At 48.3% G+C, this 20,707-nt stretch overlaps 2 protein-coding genes and 1 long non-coding RNA gene across 3 annotated transcripts in view; 1 reads left to right on the top strand and 2 right to left on the bottom strand.

The window, feature by feature from the left end:
* LAMP1 (lysosomal associated membrane protein 1) overlaps positions 1–8,431 on the bottom strand; it is a 17,120-nt gene extending 8,689 nt beyond the window's left edge. Inside the window, 4 exon segments of the mRNA NM_001163655.1 lie at positions 937–1,095; positions 1,214–1,433; positions 3,257–3,378; positions 8,373–8,431. Of these exon segments, the coding sequence (NP_001157127.1) occupies positions 937–1,095; positions 1,214–1,433; positions 3,257–3,378; positions 8,373–8,424 (553 nt within the window). The 5' untranslated portion in view covers positions 8,425–8,431.
* LOC111560228 overlaps positions 6,890–20,707 on the top strand; it is a 26,293-nt gene continuing 12,475 nt past the window's right edge. The window contains exon 1 of the long non-coding RNA XR_002741991.2: positions 6,890–7,985. This is a non-coding gene — a long non-coding RNA (uncharacterized LOC111560228). The remainder of the gene's footprint in view (positions 7,986–20,707) is intronic.
* Positions 18,812–20,707, bottom strand: part of CUL4A (cullin 4A) — a 46,491-nt gene continuing 44,595 nt past the window's right edge. Inside the window, exon 20 of the mRNA XM_023253394.2 lies at positions 18,812–20,414. Within this exon, the coding sequence (XP_023109162.1) occupies positions 20,319–20,414 (96 nt within the window). The 3' untranslated portion in view covers positions 18,812–20,318. The remainder of the gene's footprint in view (positions 20,415–20,707) is intronic.

The raw sequence follows: 20,707 nt of genomic DNA, 5'->3' as shown, positions 1-20,707 counted from the left end.
GAGGGCTGTACCCAACCGCACAGGGGCCCGGCCGGCCCATTGGGCCCATCAGCACCAGTAACTCAGTGCAAATCAGCCACGCAGCCCGCAGTCACCTGAGTGTTCCAGCCACACTGCTGGGGCCGCTGAAATTGAAGGCTCACAAAAGCACGGCTAAACACCGAAAAGGACAGGCCAAGTTCTCTAAGACAACCAAGCCCCTCACCCTTCTGGGAAATAACAGTGATCTGTGAGCTGACTGGCAGGACTGGGGAAGAGAACTTTCTTCAGTCCTAGTTGAACGGTAACACTCCTCAGTATTTACTCTCAGCCAGGCACTGACATAAACACCATGTATAAATTTCCTTTTTAACTCTAAGAACCTCCTAAAACAGACTATTATTTTTACTCTACAAGGGGAGGAGACAAGAGACTGACTACCTTACCCAAGACCACAGAGGTAGGAGGGGTCTGGAGCCCTGTCTGTCGGACCCCAGAGCCCACCAGTGGAGCTGAGCTGGCAGGTGCCTCCCTGAGGAGTCACGACCACCCCCCGCAGCCAACCTGCCCAGAAAGGCATTCAGGTCCTTCTGCCATCCACCCCCGGGCCCGTCAAGCTGGACAGAGGTAAGCCTAGGTCTTGGTAAAAAGACAGCTGGCTTGAACTAGAAGATTCTGTGACCCTGACCTCATTAGCTTCCCAACAAAGGAAGACACAGAGAGTTTCAACTGCTTTTCCCTTTTACCCTTTTAAAATCAGTGTTTGTCCTACCTCACCTAAAGAGATCACCTCCTTTCAAGAGAAAAACATGTTTGGTGGGCAGTTCAAAGGTGTGAGTTGCACGCAGTCCCCCACCGCACAAATGCTTACACACATCTTCCTCAGGCACAGGCTCACAGCCACGCTTGCACGCACTGAGCTGGGCCTGGGCACCAGGGCCACAGGCAGTGTCCTACCTTCCTTGCTAAAGCTACTGCTGGCAAGGTACGCCTGGATGGTGGCATCATGGAGCGTGACAGTGACGTTGTGCATGTGGATCTGGTTGTTGCTCACACATCTGTATTTTTTATTTATGTCTGCCCTGATGTCAGTGGCAGACTCCACAGTCTTGATTTCTGTATTTAAAAAAAAAAAAAAAATCAATTTTTAACTATGTGAAGTACTTAGTTAAAATTTTAGGCCCTCTCCAACCCGATTTTCTTAACTTTGTAACTGGTCGGTTTGGGTTCTTACCCTTGGAGCTTGCGTTGGGGAAAATCTGTGTGTCAGACAAGTTATAAATAAAACCCATCAGCTGAACACTGTAACGGGTTGCATTTCTTGTGAAATTGAGGGTCAGTCTATGTCCTCTTCCAAAAGCAATCACGAGACTGGGGGCAGACGCGTTCTCTTTACCACAGGAGCTGCTGCTGTTTAACACTGCTGCATCAGGTGGTAGGTCGAAGGTCACATTCTAGAACAAAGGACACACACCCAGTCAGAACGCAAACCACTAAAGTGATTCAGATGCACCAAGGAAGACCTTCAGGAAGAGGGACATCAGCCCCCCACCTCAGAGGCTGCAGTGAGCACATTCACCTCCGACATCGATAAAAACATTCGTAAAGTCAGGATTATGTGTCAGTACAGACTGAGAAATAATTCAAGTGTAAGACAAAGCGGACAATTAACATAATTTTAATTTGTAGCATTTTTAAACTAAAGTGATCTTGGTTAACTGAAATAATTCATATTGGCCTTCAAGTGAGCTATGTATTTATATTTGAGAAAACCATCACTACTCGTGTGCTATAAAAATGTTTAAAGAGTATGTCTCTTCATGGGTCCCACAGTAGCTACATGTGTAGTCAGCATAAGGAACAAACTTGTCAAATCCTAAATTGCACACCTGAAGCTAATGTAACATCGGGTGTCGACTGCACTTAAAGTCTCTTTAAACAGAGAAAAAGATGTTTGCTGCAGAACTGTTTGAATTTACCATTACAGACAAAACTACAGAACCACCGGGTGACCCCGGAAACGAGCAGGACCGGCTAAGTGAGCCGCGGATAAGCTGCTCCTGAGACGACAGAACTCTGCAAGGTGACAGAGACCAACACGGTGAAGAGTAAGGCACATAACAGCACGTGGGCAATCCCATCTGTGTAACATAATATATGTCCAAATGATATTTTAAAAATCCAAACGCAAAACAAGTAATGTAGCAAGGACAACAAAAGTGTTTGGACGAGTCTCTGTAACTTGAGACACTCCTGCGGGACGGAGCCTGCCCGTTTCTCTCTGGTCTGGAATGTGACCATGTTTACGTGGAGGCCGGATGGGGCTTGAGCACCTGGCACAAAGTCCAGGGGCCCCACCACTGCCCTGTGAGGTGGGCAAGGAAAAATGGTGGCTTCAACAAAGAACTAAAAACAAAATTTGGTTTAGAGATACATACAGGAGTAAATGTGAAAAAGAAGCATGATGTCCACTAGTGGGTAACTGACAAAGAAATACAGATGCAGCTTACTTGTTAGGAATCTAATAAATTCAAAAAACCCTTTCATCCCGTAGAAGTGCAAGTTATTTTAAGAAAACAATGAGGGGCATTTTGGACGAGTACAGCCTGCAGCATTGCTCAGCTGTTTATATGCAATTCCTGGAGCCTAGTGGTTTATCCAAAGCAAATTCAACACATCAGGAAAAGTGTATTCACACCGCTGTGCCCTGAGCACGAAAGTACATCAGAAAACAGAAAACAGGAGAGGCTCCAACACATGAGGCTGATCGACATAAGAGAACACTGCACTGTGATCACAAAAAGTAATTGTGAGGAAAACAGGGATTACACTCATATAAAACCGTTAAAGCAGGGGGCGCCTGGGTGGCTCAGTCGGTTGAGCGTCTGACTTTGGCTCAGGTCATGATCTCACAGTCTGTGGGTTCGAGCCCCGCATTGGGCTCTGTGCTGACAGCCTGGAACCTGCTTCGGATCCTCTGTCCTGCTGTCTGTCTGCCCCTCCCCTGCTTGCATGCCCCCTCCCCTCTCTCTCCCCCAAATAAACGTTAAAAAAAATTCATAGAACAGCAAGAGCAGGGCATAAAATGGTTTACATATCTGACTGCACCTTCAGTATATACAGTAGCATAGGCTACTGATGAGCGGAGGAGGATACTACTAAGGCACAGGGGAACTGTGCTACGGTGAGGTCATTTCTCAAACATTTATTTGAAACGATAATAACAAACATCTTCACACACACCACACCCTGCATGAAGGACCCTGGTGCTTCCTACCGTAGGACCGTTCCTGGTATCATAGCTGGTCACGAAGGCAGCAGAGAAGTTGGCCATGATGCAAGCCGTCCCATTGCCGTCCGTCACCACAAACGTGGCCGCCGTGCCATGTAGGAGGCCTGCTAACTCCAGGAAAGACAGAAATATCCAAACAAGGTTTTGAAAATACAACTGGGCGCTTCTGTGGTCTCTAGCTGTGGCAATAATGGACTTTATTAGGAAATACTACTGTGCTGCTTACAAGATCGAGACGTGGGTTACCAAGGCTGGGTTCAGCTGGGCTGTCTTTCCTGTCCCTCCTAGATAGGATCCTGGAAACGTTACCTCTAAACTCACTAGTTAGTCTGCCCACCTGACCAACAGCTCTTTAATGCCTGATGTCAGGGTACTGACAGGGAGGTCACATGTCAATTTCCGGGTCAACCTAGGCACATGCTGTTCTGCACTCAGTCCTCAGAGGGTCTCTGGAAGATGTATCAGGGTCCCAGAGGCACAACTCAACCTGAATACCGATCTTCCGCAGAAGCCCATGGGAGAACTGGGGAATCTTTTGCTGTGGTCCTAAACTATTTAAAGTTAGATCTCTTGTTACTTCTCATGGACCGCTGGTGTGGAAAGAAAAGCCACAGACTCACAGATCCGAGTCCTTCGCCAAGTTTCAGAAACATCCTTAAAAACCAGTGATTCAACTGAACCTAGACTTGGCTGCACGTCAGGCCATCAGTCAACTCATCTAGGCAGGGCTGCCACATCCCTGAAGGAAGGGACAGAATGAAGCTCTCATGGGTCCCTCCAGCTCAACAGTGATGGTGGCTAGCGATTTCCTCTTCAAATTCTCAGGGCCAGAGCCATCTCTGGCTTCTTGATGTCCTATAGCTCTGATGGGTTTAGCAGCGAATGTCATCCGACCACTGTGGTAGAGCAGTAGGTAATTTTCCCAAGCCACATGTTAGTACACTGTTCTTGCAACAAAAATGGGTGTTTTCACTAGTTCTGAAACCAAGAACTAGTCTGCCAGCACTGGGTGCCGTGGGGGTCAGAAGTGACGTGCCCTCCCTCCAGTGACATGCCTGCCAGTCCCTGCACACCTTTTCCCGACACTCCAACCACTCCAGGCATACATGTGACACAGGCACATTTTGAAGACACTTAGTACACACTCGATTAACTTTTCATTCTAAAATCCCTGCCCCCCAAAAAATAAATGACCCTAACGAACCCAGTTTATTACACTCTTGCGACTTTCACAAAATAAAATCTTTAAAGCCAACTACTATTCAAGCATAAAGCAAAAAGTAGCCAGAAACCCCACATACCTTCCCGTATTCTTCTGGTACGGGAAACACCAAAATCTAGGTTCACAGAGAAGCTGCTGCAGGAAAAAGCAGCAACCTATGGCAAACAAGAAACCTGTGCAGTTTTTGTCTGTTTTGCGAATTCTTAACCTATGCCCCTGAAAACTCAGGTTACACTAAAGGCAACTCCGATAAATGAATTTCCACTGTAAAACCTAGAGAAAATTCCACAGCTTGTTTTTAACTCAGTAAAGGATTTTAAAAACAGAGAAATCATCCCCGTGCCTTTGGAGAGGGATGGGTTAAGGGCACCAGCGGTTCAGAGAGGCCAGCAAGGTGGAAGCAGGCTCGGCGGGCAGAAGCAAGTGTGTGAGGGACGCTGACCCAGACCACGAGCGCACGGCTGCTACCCGCCCCCACCCCCCCACCCTGCCACCAGGGCTCTCTCAGGCCTGAGATGCCCTCACATGGCCGTGGTTCTGGCTTGGCTGCTGGAGTTACTGTGTGACCACGCATGCCACAGACAGGGCAGGTGGCTGCCTCTCACAGGAGCACACACACAGCAGTTCTAACCAAGCTGCCTTTCCAGAAGTTAGTTCCTTAAGTCATTAACACCCTTTTACTGACTCCAAGCACTTCATTGGGAACTATTTCACGTTAAATAACTTTTCAGTCACAGAACGTTTTCACTTAGTAAATATGCTGAGGGTATGAGCTTTCAAAGTAAAACAAGTATTACAACATCAAATTTAAAGTAAGTTTTACCAACACTAGATATCCACAATTATTCTGGAGGGGCCAGAAACTTTCAATTACTAAAACAAGAAACTTATCCCCAGAAGCCAAATTTTAGTCCGGAGAAAAACGTCTCTGGGAGCATCAGATCGCACACTTACAAGAGAAACTTATGCATGCTGTCAGAAGCTGTCTGTGGCCCTCTAACAAGCTTGCTCCCTGGCCTGTGGCGGTCCATCCAGCACACAGGTGCGGACTCCACCATTTCTCCGGGGACCACATAAATGAGTAACTTCAGCCTATTCCTTCAAGGTACCCTCACCGGTAGGAATTCCCTTCTGACACAAGTACAGCTGTGGGAAGCGAGTCTGGTTCTGTTGCAGACTCCGCCACTCACTAGCTGTGTGACCTGGGGCCGGCAGCAGTCGCTGCCCTCGGTTTATGCGCCCACGGGCCAGAACAAGCGTGCTGACCCCTCGGGGTCATGGGAGTATCAAAGGAGCCAGTGCACAGCAGCACACAGTACAGGGCAATAGCACTGGCTTTAATGCTCACTGACAATATTTAAACAGAGCCATATAGACCTCACCCATCGAGTTCGTCACTAAACCCTCAGAACCTGACGGAAAATGTCAAATAAGTTATGTCATTTAACAAGCACTTGTTATGCACGTGTTACGTGCCAGGACCTGGCCAAGCACTTTGCAGCTGATTCAACTATCGTGGCAACCTTAACAGGTAAACGCTACTGCGATTCCCTTTCACAGCTGTGGAGACTAAGGGACAGGGACCTAATTTGCTTAAGGTCACACAGCTAGGGAGTGCTGAGCAATCGGGAACTGAGTGCCAAAACTTGCTGAGTGAGTGGATACGTTTCAAATGACAAAATGCTCATTTTTGAAATAAAAGCAGCTGCCATCCAAAGGAACAAGTGAATACATTTCTTCGTTAAACTTTTTAGAAGAAATACTTCCTAGTTTGTCATTACTTGATTCTTTTAAATCCAGTATTTTTCTTTTTAATCAGGTGACACATAACCACCTATGACTAAAGGAAGCACGTCCTTTCCACACTCCAAATCACAGGGAAGGTTCCTTCCCACACTCCGAATCACAGCCTGGAGGGACAGGCCATGAGCACGGACACTTCTAAAGTGTGGACATAGATGTGTGGTTAGGGACCAGCGCTTACAGAACAGAGTCTAGGTAAGTGCCGAGCACTTACTACGTGTGAGGCCCAAGGTGGAAACATCATCACAGCACGACTGGAATGACGTTCCAGTGAAAGCTCACGCCATGCATGCGTGTAGTCACGTCCCGCAGATGCAGAGAGAAGGGAGGACGGACACTGCCTGGGACGTGTCTAACAAAAGAAGTTCAAAATCACAGGCCTCGAACATTTTGGTCTCAAACACCATTAAGAATTTGGTCACCAACCCGAGTAGCTAACAAACTTCCACAATCAACAGTCATGTTAACTAGAGTAAGGGGAAGGAAGTCATCTAGTTGACACCAGTGGTTTAAAGAGTCCCATTACGCAATTACACTTCATCTCAAGTGTCAGACGGTTTCAGTTCACCCTGGTCTATGCTTTCTACCAAGTATTCAAACACAAAAGCAGCTTTAAGAAATGTCTAATTATTAATGAAGGAGGATTTAGTAATTTCGAAGTTTGAAATATGCTTTCAGAAAAGATGCTTTTTGGTAAAATTATACATCAAAATAAACATCGTTTTAAAAAGACCTAAATCCAAATTAAGACGCCTTTCCTAAAAGTTGGATTTTAACTGAACATAAAACTTAGAAAGATACAGTGGAATAGGGATTACAAAGTTAACTACACGTACAATATGCCCAGCTACCGCCCCGCAGGGAGCTAAAGAGGTTTCTCTTCCCTTTGAGGGCGAGCTCTTCTAATACCGAACACGCTGCCGGCCGACACCGCCAAACCTGTTCCACCAACTCCTCTTGTAGCTACACTGCCAGGGAGGGCAGCTTAGGGTGTACCGAGGGAATAAGGTCACGCCTGGTGGCTATTCATGCAGCTCAGAGAACTCACTTTACACAACAGGCAAACAGGTGACATCCAAATCCACCCATTCACAGGCGCACAATTTACAGTAGAAAAAGACCTATTTCCAGAACCCCCGGGCAGGTGTGTACTGTAACGTGCATCCACATCGTGTGAGCTCGCGTGAGCTCCGGGAATTGTCTTCCGGATATTTCAAACTCTGCCTTTCGGATGATCTTCCCGTGTTAACTGGGAGCGGGGTGAAAGGGTGTGGCACCGCAGACAGGTTCACCAAGGGCATCTGCGCAGATTTAGGAGACGGCGCACATTCCTCTTTCTCATGAGACCAGAAAACGAGAACAAAACTCAGTCAATCGCACACCGAGCGCCCGCCGACCGCTCTGAGATCCGCACTGATGGGGTCCCGCGCTTTGACTCGGGAACGGAGGCAGCGCTCCTGACGACCGACCACTCGCTAGAAAACAATACTGCCATTGTGCGGCCGCGGCTTGGGGCCGCCGACCTCGCACTCTACCCGCTGCGGGCGCTCCCAAATGTCACCCGAACCTGAAGTTCACATCAAAGCAGCGCAGGGGACAGCACTTGCAGCCGTCCCAGAAGGGCAAAGTTAAAGCACCAAAGACATATTCTGAGCGTCCGGACCAACACGTCGCCCTCCTTCCTCCTCGGTAGGAGCCGTATCCCCCGGGGGGCGGGGGACAGAAGGACCACGCAGGTACCGCCGCCTCGGGCTGCACAGCTTCACTCGGTCTTCCGTGGCTAAACCACAGCCGTCCCGAAACCCACAAGCCACTTAGTTCCACCCTAACAGCCGGAGAACGAGCTCGGTGGCCCTCAGCTGACATCTCGACCCAACTCCTCAGGCAGCGGCCAGAGGGCTCCAGGCCGGCCCCCAAGTGCCGACCTCCGCCGGGGCGGGGACGACTCGCGGGCCCGCTACCCCCCCAACCGGTTCCGCCCCGCATCGTCCGCGGCCGCCGGGTACCCCCGCCCCGCGTCCCCGGGGACCCCAACCCACGGCCCCCCTCCCTGCCCCGGCGTCCCCGGCCCCTCACCGAGCAGCAGCAGGAACAGAGGCCGCCGCCGGGCGCCGCCGAGGGCCGCCATGGGCGCGAGGGCTGCCGAGGCCGGAGCCGAGCGGGTCGAGGGCGGTTGGGCCGCGGGCGGGCCGGGGGCCGGCGTGAGGGCGGGGGAGGGTCCCGGGGTCCAGAAGCCCGGCCGCTGCGGCGCCCGCGGCAAGAAGGAGACCCTTCGGCCGGCGGCGCCCGTCACGTGAGGCCGCGCCGCGCCCGCACCGTCACGTGACCCCCGCGGATCTCGCGAGAGCGAGAGGGCACGGCGTCTTCCCCTGGGTTAGAACCGGCCTCGCACGTGACCTGTGGGCACGTGACCGTGGCGCCACGTGACGCGCACCCCGGCCTCTGGGCCACTTGAAGCCGCAAGTGCGCGCCGCGAGCGCGTGGGGAGGCAGTTCCCCGCCTCCGCCGCCGGCGAGGCGTCCGCTGAGGGAGGCGACGACGGTCACGCCGGAGAAGGGCGTCTTTCTGCCGAGGCGCGCGACCCGAGACGCCCCGGGCCCCAGGGACGCAGGGAGGCCCGCGCTGGCTGCGGGTTTCCTCAAGGGCCGCAGTGCTAACGTGCTCCTCTCTCGTGGCGTGGGGCACTCTGGCCGCGGGGCTCCTCTGGTCGACTGACGCTTGAGGAGGCTGAAGTGGGGGGACAAGGGTGGGGAGGGGTGGAACACGTGTACCGAATGTCACAGCTCACGTTTGAAACAAACCAAAACCCGTTTTTGTAAACAACTCAGAGTGCAGAACTTAGGGCTAGACGAAATCTTGGAGGAATGGGGTTCAGAGGTTATACAGTGATTGCCAGCTGTGACGCCCTCCTGAAGGATGTGTCGGAACGGGTCGTGGAGGGGGGCACCATTTATCTAGAACGCTCGGAAACACTGGTGTTGCTTATATCCCCGCGTGCCACGGCAAAGGAAATCCGAGTCTTTGTGCTTCTAGAACCTTCCGGAAATACCTTTCTGCCTCACTCCTTATTGCCTGAGTGTTGTAAAGGCACCTTTCCCTGGTTGCCTAAAGGCTCCCTGGGTCTTGTCTTTCACTGCCTTCTGGAGCTCTGGCACCCCTCCCTTTACCTCCCCCCACCTTGGCTGGTACAGTTACTCAGACACCCAGTTTCCCAGCTCCTTCCTTCCTCTCCTGTCCTGTGGCTTCACTGAGATCTCCCCAACTCACCACCTCTGGAATGTTCCTGGAGCCTCTTCAGTGCAGGTGTGTTGATTACTGCCGGTCACTCTACCGAACAGTCCTTGATTCTGGTGGCTTTCCCCCCTTAGTTCTTAATGTTTGTTTGCTTTTCGTAAATTTTGTGTTCTTCCTTGTTGTCATTTCTGTCCAGCTTCCCTTCCTCTCAGCTTCTAACATATAATCAGACTTCCTGTTAGATCTGCACTTGAGGACAGTGGCTGGGCATGCGCGTTCCCCCCAGGCAGTCCCCTCCCGACCCGGCCTCCATTCTAAACAAGGTTTCCCTTTATTAATGTTCGCAGGGGTAGGAGTTAGCAGTTCTTAAAATACTCTGTTTTAGGGTGTTAAACATATTAAGTAGATGCTTTGCAGGTTTCGCACTGTGGAAGAACTTACAAATAAGGGGAACGTGAGGATGAACCCAGTGAGGCTGGAACTGCCATGTGTTGAAAGACACGAGGGGTATCTGGGTGGCTCAGCTGGCTAAGCGTCTGCCTTCCCCTCAGGTCGTGATCTCACGGTCTGTGAATTCAAACCCCGCGTTGGGCTCTGTGCTGACAGCTCGAAGCCTGGAGCCTGCTTCCGATTCTGTGTCTCCCTCTCTCCCTCTTCCCCTCCCCTGCTCACGCTGTCTCTGTCTCTCAAAAATAAATAAACATTAAAAAAAATACACATGAGATGGATAGTCACTGAAATAAACAGAACAAATCTACTAGGTAAAAAGCAATGGTGTGTAGTACATATTGGCAGTTTATACCCCGCCAGCGACCGTTAAAGGGCATAACGTTTTCTATTGCCTGGTCACATCAGCTGGAGCATTTGCTTGTATTTCTGTTTCACTCAAGTTCTCCATCATTTTTTCTTTGCCCACGAACTGGCTGGCAGTCACTTGCAGAATAGTAAGGTTTCCCAGCACTGGGCCTGCAAGGAGGAGGCGCTCTCTGCGGGGCCTCTCACAGTGAGAGCTGGGTCTGTGCCACCTCCTGTGCTTTACTACCTGGGGACAAGATTTTTCACTTCTCTTTCCCACTTCTCTTGCCCGTTGACAGCAAGAACTTTTACTTTTGGTTTATTAATTATACAAAAGCCAAGTAAATCGTGGCTGAAAAGTGTAAGACTGTAAGTTTACAGAATAAGTGAATGAATAACATGTCAGAAAAATAGAAAACCATAAGCTTTCAAGTGAAATGTGTGCTATTGCGTGGAGAAAGAATCGAGACCCCCTCTCACCCAGCACTTGTGAAAATCAGTCCTCTCCTTTAAGGCACTTAGACTGCCTTTACTTTCTTGGTGTTTAAAATAATGCCACGAGTAGTGCCTGGGTGGCTCAGTTGGCTGAGTGTCCAACTCTTGATTTCAGCTCAGGTCATGATCCCAGGGTGCTGAGATCAAGATTCTCATCCTTTGCCCCTCTTCCCCGGTCGCACGTGTGCATGTGCTCTCTAAAATAAAATAAGTTATTTAGAAAAATAATGCCATTGAGGTGCATTAGGTGGCTCAGTCAATTAAGTGTCTGACTCTTGATTTTGGCTCAGGTCATGATCTCACGGTTCATGAGTTCGAGCCCCGAATCGGGCTCCATGCTGACAGCACAGAGCCTGCTTGGGACTCTCTCTTTCCCTCTCTCTCTGCCCCTCCCCACCTGTTCATTTTCTCTCTCAAAATAAATCATGCCATTGAGAATATCTATACGTGTCTTGCGTACATCTCTGACAACTTCCTTTCCACAGATTCCTTGAAGTACTTAAACCAAGGCAGTCTTCCTTTTAGAGAGCTATGAAAAAGGAACTCCCATAAAAAAGAACCAAACGTTTACTTCCTTGGAAAGCAGATTAACTCAAAACAGTTCCAAGTCATTTGGAGCAGGAGTAATTGTGAAAGTTCAGGTATGCTCATGTTCCCAGTGACATACTCACCTGTTGCTGTCTGTGGGCGCTGGGGTCTGGGGTGGTGCTAACTAGGGCCTGTGCTAGTTTGAGAAATGAGATGTGGCTAACCAGAGCCTTTTACTAATGGTGGGAGACAGAACGGGAACTGAAAGCAACACAAAGATACTTCAACACGTTACCCCATGACCTGCTCAGAGGGGATGGGGTGGATTCCCCTGCACGACACCTGTTTACCCGTTCACCTGCTGAAAGACAGTGTTGTTACGAATAAAGTGTGATGACTGTTCAAAACCATGTCATTGGGCAGATGATACTTTCCTTTCTCCTGGGAAATCCCTCAGAATGGAAAAGCTGGGTCATAAGGGAGTCTGTGTTTAAAAAGAAACGGTTGAATACTTTTCCAAAGCAGTGGCACTATTCTATATTCACATCAACAGTAACATCCTTATCAACGCTTGATATTACCAGCCTTCCCAATTAAAAGCAATCAGGATAGCTGCATCATTGTCACTAATTGTGACTAGTTTGCATTTTCCTGGAGACTATTGCCCTGAAAAGTTCCTTCCATGTGCCTCATAACCACTCACCCATCTTCTTTGGTTAGTGTCTGTTCAAACTTTGTCCTAATTTGTTAAAATGATTTGTTGCTTTTGAGATCTAAGTGTTTGTTTGTTTTTTAATATAGTCTGGATAGAAATACTTCGACGTGTTGTAAATATTTCTCCCATTATGTGGCTTGCTATTATATTTCTTAATAGTATCTTTCAAAAAGTAAGCTTTAAATTTAATTAAAATCTAAATGGTCAGTATTTCCTTCAGGCTTCATGTTTTTTGTGTTCTAAGAAATCTCTGTATTTCCCAACATCTTAATGATTTTCTCCTGTGTTTTCTTCTAGATGTTTCATGGTTTTAACTTCTACAATTGGGCCTACGATCAAGGTGTGAGATAAAAATCGGTGTTCATTCCTCCCCCCCCCCCCATATATGACAGCTATTTGATAAAAAGACTTTTCTGAGCCATTAAGTTACGTTGGCATCTTTGTTGAAAGTGACGTGGTTGCATACAGGTGCGCATGCCGTGGCATTTCCTGATGCGTTCGGCTCATCTGCACGGACGCCCGGTGCCTCCGTCTCTAGCTTCACAAAAGATCTGGCAGAGTTCGGGAGAGTAAGCTCTCCAGCTGCTCTTTTACAAGTTGCGTTGACTCTTTGAATTTCGTAGGCATTCTAAAAGGAGTTTGCCATTTTCTATAAAGGATTTTGGCGGGCATCGAATGTACTTATCACCTTGGAGAAAGTGGACGTGTTAACAACCGGATGCGGCTCTTCGTTTGTTTTACTCTCGTTTAAATTATTTTCATTTTCAGGGGACATGTCTTTGTGCATAGTCTGTAATCTCTCTCTCTGTATCCCACACATTTCTGGGTGCTACTGTGAATGGGGCTGTACTTTAAAATTTCATTCTCTGGTTGTTGCTAGAATGTGGAAAGAAATACGGTTGACCTTTGTTTAGCGACCTCTTGTGACTTTGCTAAATTGGCTCATTAGCTCTGGTAGCAGTTTTGTAGATTTGATTCGTTCTACCCCCATGATCATGTCGTGTGAATAAAGACTACTAACTCCCTCCCATCTCTATGAGTTTTCTTTCTTTTTCCTGTCTTGGTGCAGTGGCTAAGACCTCCACCCCAGCCGCGTCCCAGCCTCCAGGCCAAAGCTTGCAGTCTGTTAAGCGTAATGTTAACTTAAATCTCTAGTAAATGTGAGGAAGTTCGTTTCTATTCCTAGTTTGCTAGGTGTTGTTTTTTAAATCAACAGTGTTAAACTTCATCAAATGCTTCTTCTATTGAGATGATTATGTTTTTATTTCTTCTTAGATTTTCAAATGTTCAATCAACCTTCTACTTCTGAGGAAAATTACACTAGGTTTTGGTGTATTGATTTTATATATTGCTGGACTCAAATTGCTAATATTTGGTCTATAAGTTTCTTGTCTGGTTTTTGTATTGGGGTAATGCTGGACTCAAAAATAGGTGTGAAGTATTCTCTCCTGGTTTTTGAAAGGCTGTGTAAGATTGGTGTTACTTCCTCCTTGAAGGTTTAATAGAATTCACCAGTAGACTCTCTGTTCCTGGGGTTTTCTTTGTGGAAAGATTTTAAACTATAAATTCCATTATTCTGTTTCTTCCTGTGTCCACTCGGATAATTTGTGAATTTCATGGCATTTGGCTGTGCCGTCTAAGTTGTAGAATTCACTGGCATAAACCGACCTGAGATGTTCTCTCTAGGATCTCTCACCATGCCCTTTCATTGCTGGTGTTGATAATAACGTTTGTTAACCTCTGTCTTTAACTGGTCTAGCTAAAGGCTCTTCCATTCTGTTGGCCTTCTCAAATGAACAAACCGCTTTGGATTTTACTGATTCCTCTGTCCATTTTCCATTTCTTTGATGTCTCCTTGTACTATTTCCTTCCATCTATTTACTTTGGTTTTAAGTTGCTCTTCTGTTTCTGGCTTTTGAAGGTAGATGCTTACATCACTGTATTTAAACCTCTCCTCTTTCTAATGGAAGCATTTGAAGCCGTCAATTTCCCCGTAGGCATCTCTTTAGCAGTATTTTGTACACTTTTATATGTTGTGTTTTCCTATTCATTCAAGATATCTTCTAATTTTCCTTGTGGGTTTTGACTCATGGGTTATTTATTTAAAAGTGTATCATTTACTTACTTTATCTGTTTTAGAATTACTGGCGTATTTATTTAGAAGCCAGCTGGGGCTGGCTCAGTCGGAGGAATGTGTGACTCTTGATCTCAGTGTTGTAAGTTGTTTTGTTTTCCCCACAGGGTTAAGTTTGGGCCCCATGTTAGGTCCAGAGATTACTTAATATCTTCAAAGAAAGAGTGTGTTGCTTAATTTCCAAGCATTTAGTTATTAATAGTGCTCTTCCTGTTAGATTTTGAATTTTTATTTAGTAGTATTTTTTAAGATTTCTAATTTAATTCCATTGTGGTCAGAAGACATATTCTGTAGAATTTCAGGCCTTTTAAGCATGAGACTTGTTTGATGTCCCCCTGTATGCCTACCTTGACGCATGTCCCCAAGCACTGGAAAGAATGTGCTGCTGTCGGGTGTAGTATCGTGTAATTATCCATAAGGTGGGTCTGTGTTTTTCCTGTTCGTCAGGTACGAGAGAATTCTGAAGCCTCTGACTGAACTCACGGATTTGTCTGTGTCTCTGCTTGCTCTTTCCAGCTCCGTCAGGTTCTGCTCCATGCGTTCTGATGCCGTCACAAGAGCCCGGTACATTCAGGGTTAAATCTGATGCGTGCCTCCTTTCTCTATGAAACAGCCTCTTCCTCTCTGGGAATACTCCTTGTCCCAAGGTCTACTTGGTGTTCGTGTGACCACTGAGGAGTGCTTTCCTGATTGGTTTTCATGTTTTTCTATTTAAAGTGTGTGTCTAGTGGATGATGTGGACCTTGGTCTTAATTCTCTATCTGGGGGTGTCTGTCTCGTCTTTCTTATTTCTGCTCTTTATTCCCTCCCCTTACTTTCCTGCCCTCCTGTGGGCAGATTTCAGATTTATGCTGGAGGTCTCTCCTAACCGAGAACTGCACTGCAAATCTGTGATGTGCACCGACGTGCCCTTTTGTGGGAGGGGTACAAGTTAGGAATACGTTTGTATGCTTCAACTCACAACAACCCCATGAGCTAATAATAAGCACCTTAACTCCTTATAAAATATAAGAAAACCAAGTTTAGAGAATTTAAGTAATTTTCGTAGGGGCACCCAGATCGTGACAGGGCCAGGCTTTAGCTCCTGGCGCATCTGACTTCAGAACTGCAGCCAGGGCACCTGGGTGGCTCAGTCGGTTACGTGTCTGACTTCAGCTCAGGTCATGATCTCACAGTGCGTGGGTTCAAACCCCGTGTCAGGCCCTGCGCTGACAGCTCAGAGTCTGGAGCCTGCTTCAGACTCTGTGTCTCCCTCTCTCTCTGCCCCTCCCCTGCTCACACTCTGTCTCTGTCTCTCAAAAATAAATGAATGTAAAAAAAAAAAATTAAAAAAACCCTGCAGCCTTTAACTATATCTCTCCATTGACTCTGGTGCCTTGAGAACATTCCATCACTGAGAAGGAGACCCAGCACACCATGTCCACTGTCAAATGCAACATCTCTGCTTTCTAAGGAACTGACCTTGATTCCTGCATCACTGGTAGCAGAAACCCTTAAAAGTCTCCCCAGCTTTGCAGCCTGTTGCTTTGCCTTTATCCCCACCTGTACCTACTTTTACATTATGGCCTGTTCTAGCAAGAACACACCCATGCACACACAAATACACATACATAAACACACGTGTGTATACACACAAACACACACGTACACACACAAATATACAAACACATACATATATACAAACGTGTATACATATATACATATACAAACATGCACACATACAAATACACATACACACACATGCATGTGCCCCTAGGCTTGACCCCTCTCTCCCCTCTTGAGCCCTTTCCTCTGCTCGTTTCCTCATCCAGATGAAACCTTGCCTCGCCCCTGCCTTGCCCCTGCCTTCATCCCCCCCCCCCCCCCCGCCACCGCCACCGCCTTGCACCACCTGCAATGGCCCCTGGTTACTAACACAAAGACTGGCCATTTCTTTCCTCAAACTTTCCTCCTTGGTTCCTTGGCACACTTGCTCCCCCGCATGCCCACTTGAATTCCCACACGCTTGTTCTCCTGTATACCCACTACCCTGCACACTCGCTTGAACTCACACTTGCTCCCCTGTACACTCACTCAAGCTCACACTTGCTCCCATGCGCACCTGCTCCCCTGCACACCTGCATGCCCGCTTGAGCTCATGCTTGCTCTCCTGCACACTCACTTGAACTCACACTTGCTCTCTCACAACCCACTTGAACTCACACTTGCTCTCCTGCACACTCACTGGAGCTCACCCTCTTGCACACCCGCTTGAGTTCACACTTGCTCTCCCGCACACTCGCTTGAGTTCACGCTTGCTTCCCTGCAACTTGCTCAAGCTCACTCTCACACACCCACTTGAGTTCACACTTGCTCTCCCGCTCCTGCACACTCACTCCCCCTCACGCTGACCCACTCACACCCCCACTGACACACAAGCCACTTGGGAATTCTGTCAAGGCCAATGCAGTGAGCAGCATAATCACCAGGCAGTGGACTCTGTCGGGTCGACAGTATAGGTGTCTCAAAGTCAGAAATGTGCTCGTTAGTTCGCTGCGACTGTCACCCCACATCATAACTGAGGCTCTGGGGCCACCTCCGGGACGCCTGGACCGCCCCCTTCTGCTCACCTCCCGGCAAGCCAAGCCCCCTGGACCCTAGCACCGGTCACTGCTCTTCCCCTGTTAGGCCTCTTGGTTCCTCCCTTCGCTCCTCTCCCTTGCAGGTGATGCTGGGAGGCACCTGGACTTGGCCTCCCTGTCCTGGAGGCTCTTCCTGCACCTCCACTGTCCTCAACGCTGCCCCAGGCCCTGCTTTCCTGCAGCCCTGCACCCGCTGGACGTCTTGTCACCTGGGTCCCCTCACCATGGGCCCCCCTCCCATTCCCTGCCACCTGCAGGCCAGCTGCCCTGCTCCTTGCATCCCAGCTTCTCTGGAGCACACGCCAAGGGGGTGGACCTTCTCTCCAGGTCCCTGTCCTGGCTCTCCCATCTCCCTCTTTGCCCAGCCGCCTCCAGACACTCACACTTTTCACCCTTCTGGAGCCGACCCCAGGCTTGTGCCCTCTCCTGCCCACCCTGGGGGCACCCCCGCCTGGCTCAGGGGGCCGGCCTCCCCAGGATGATGCCCAGACACCTGCAAAGCTGCTGAACCGGCTTTCTCAAAATGATCCCTCGGAGACCACCCTGCCTCCAGCTGTGGCTTTTCTCCTTTCTGGAAATGGCAGTGGGCATGTGCTGCCCACACACATCTCTGCTGCCACATCGTGGTGAAGCTCACCCAGAGCACGTCCACCCTCCCCCCACATAAACTCTCTCTCGAAAAGAAACACTAAAAAAAAAAAAAACAAAAAAAACATTTTTTTTTTTTTTTATTTTTGGGACAGAGAGAGACAGAGCATGAACGGGGGAGGGGCAGAGAGAGAGGGAGACACAGAATCGGAAACAGGCTCCAGGCTCCGAGCCATCAGCCCAGAGCCTGACGCGGGGCTCGAACTCCCGGACCGCGAGATCGTGACCTGGCTGAAGTCGGACGCTTAACCGACTGCGCCACCCAGGCGCCCCAAAAAAACCATTTTTTAATGTTTATTTATTTTGAGAGAGAGACAGAGCAAGAGCTGGGGAGGGGCAGAGAGAGAGAGAATCCAAACAGGCTCCAGGCTCCGGGCTGTTAGCACAGAGCCCAACGCGGGCCTCGAACCCACAAACTGTGAGATCATGACCCGAGCCGAAGTCCAACGCTTAACCCACTGAACCACCCAGATGCCCCTCAATTTTAGCTTTAGAATCACCCTGTTTGTGTTTTTTTAAATGTTTATTTATTTCTGAGACAGAGACAGAGCATGAGTGGGGGAGGGGCAGAGAGAGATGGAGACACAGAATCAGAAGCAGGCTCCAGGCCCCGAACTGTCGGCACAGAGCCCGATGTGGGGCTCGAACTCACGGACCGCGAGATCATGACCCGAACCGAAGTTGGAGATGCTCAACCGACTGAGCCCCCCAGGCGCCCCTGTTTGTGTTCTGAAGTAGAGGGGAGTGTGGCACGTTCAGATGCTGCACAGATAAATGTGAGAACAGCCACTCCTCTTCCTCACTCAGGTTTTCTCTGTGCTCCTCAGTTACGTGAAAATGCTTTTCATGTGGATATTCTGTTTGCTATGAGGCATGTTGTCCCTTTTTGTTGTTGCTGAAAACGTGACCTTCTGTTATATCATGACTTTCCTGCTAATTTTGTGTTCTGTTAAAAGCTTTGTTCTTTTTGTGGTCACAGCTTTTTAGTTGTTTCTCTTAGATTTCCTGGGCACGCAATCATTTATCCATAAATCCTCTCACCTCCTTTCCCATTTCACGGCTTCTCTCTCGTCTAAGTGTCTTTCCCTGCCCTCGTCTCCCCTGTCCCATTTGCTCTGCCACGCTGGCCTCTCACTGCAACAACACAGACGCCACCTGATTTGTGAGAGCATGATCTGCTCGGTCTGCTCGGCCTGCTGGCCCCACCGGGTGCAGTCTGCAGTGGAGGACGGCGCGATGGCCCATCTCCCGGAAGATGACTGTGACCGTGCCTGGCCTGCTGCTGGGTTCCTCTGTTCGCTGTACTGGTCACAAAGTTTAAGTCGCTAAAGAGTTAGGAGGAATGTGTAGTTCACACAGCACAAGTTTTATTAATGTAATTTTAAGGCCAATTAAACTAATTTTATTCAGAGTAAGTCTACATTAAATTACAATATTAACAATCTCTAGAAATAATGAACATAAAATTTAAGAAGTAGAAATCTATTTGGTCTTTATAGACCACAAATCATAGAACTCACAAATGAAAATTTACAAATATAGAAATAATGAGGATACTTGAAGGGCGAGATTTTCACATGGAAACCCATAAGATGTCATATTTTAAACACGCATGTTTCAAAAAGGGAGAAGTTTTTAACAATTTAGCACAAAATCAAATTATATAAACTTGGTATATCCCAGAAAATATTGCTTTAAACACTTATACCATGATCAAAATTCCTTTGGTAGCTTTTAATCAAAGTGAAACATGCTATTATGTAAAATATAAAGTACTCTGAAATGTTACCAGAAAAGGATCTTTGTTACAGTTCACGGTACTGACATCGTCGGCCCCCACACAACCTCACCTGTACACACACAACATGAAACCAGGTGCCAACAAAATCCTTTAATCTTTTGACAAAACCACCTTCCCAACATCAGGACTCGAGTGTCTCCCGCCACACCTTACAGTGGTCACAGCGTGGACAACAAGCTTCCCTGCGTAAGGCTGTAAAGCAAACCAAACTCTGTTAGAGCGACTGTACGCCATCGTACAAATACTACAGTCAGGAAACCAGACAGTGGTCACCTCGGTGCGAAGAGCAGGGGCTGCGAGACACAATCTTAGAAGAGTGGGTGCAATCACACTGCTCCCTGGACCCCTAAACAGAAAATTCACAAGCAACTCAGACGCTCGTGAGTTCACCGCAGTGAGCATGCCCCCAGTGCTGTCTCCGCAAGGAGGGGTCTCGCCGAGAAACCTCGCTCTGGGAAGTCCGTCATCATAGTGTAAAAACATGGAAGATAAAGGAAACGGACAGATGTCGGTATCGACGTTGCAGAACTGAGGAGTCAGTTCTTGACACTGTTTCTTCCTAATGCTCGCCAACGAAGGGCTCTGGTTTCCAACCTACATGCCCATCCACCAGGAGCCCCCGCCTTCAGGAGCACATCAGCCCACTCTGCAGCCCACGGACACAGCACGGAGGGTCTAACTGTGCATCTGTGATCACACGCACACACACACCCCACACCAAGCTGTCAGCTTTCTGCTACAAAAGCAACACCTTACAAAGGAACCTCTTTTACCCAATATCTTCTCGTCCAATCTCAAAGTCATTCTGCCCGAGCAGCTGCGACAGTTTAAACACCGAAAAGAGTAAGAGGAAGAACTGGAGGAAAGACACACGTGCCGCTGGCAAACCCCTAAGCTTTGTGAAGGGTGATCTGAGAATCATCCTTTCCTTCTAATCCAAAAGTCTCCACGCTGGCTCAATCTCAGAAGTCCTGGGAACGGCACAGAAATGCTTCACCGCTCTGAAGATACATTCTAGGGTCTCGCTGAGAGAACACGGCTGGCCGACACATCAGGCCACGTAGTGGTACTGATTCGGATTGTCTTTGTCTCTCTCCATATAGTCTCTGTCTATAAGAGATTCAATTCTCTTTTTCAAATCTCCAGGCTAAAAAAGAGAAACGAAACCCCTCAATTATAGTGGCGATAAATTTACAAACATGGGGAAACATATGCGTGAAGCAAGTAATTATAATTATATAAAATATACGTATCTACAGGTAAACTATTTATAATTATAACCAAATTATAAAACGAAGACAATCCAAGTCCCTCCTTCAGAGACAATGCTAACATGGCCTCTTGATTCAAGCGCTCTCGTGTGAATTTACTGTCTGTGCAGGCTGAGAGGGAGGAGATGAAAACCCTTCTTTACCAGCATGAACGAACGCATAAACAGGG

Source organism: Felis catus, chromosome A1, assembly GCF_018350175.1.
Source record: "Felis catus isolate Fca126 chromosome A1, F.catus_Fca126_mat1.0, whole genome shotgun sequence".
NCBI classification, from domain to species: Eukaryota; Metazoa; Chordata; class Mammalia; order Carnivora; family Felidae; genus Felis; species Felis catus.
This window is presented reverse-complemented; position numbering and strand designations above follow the sequence as displayed.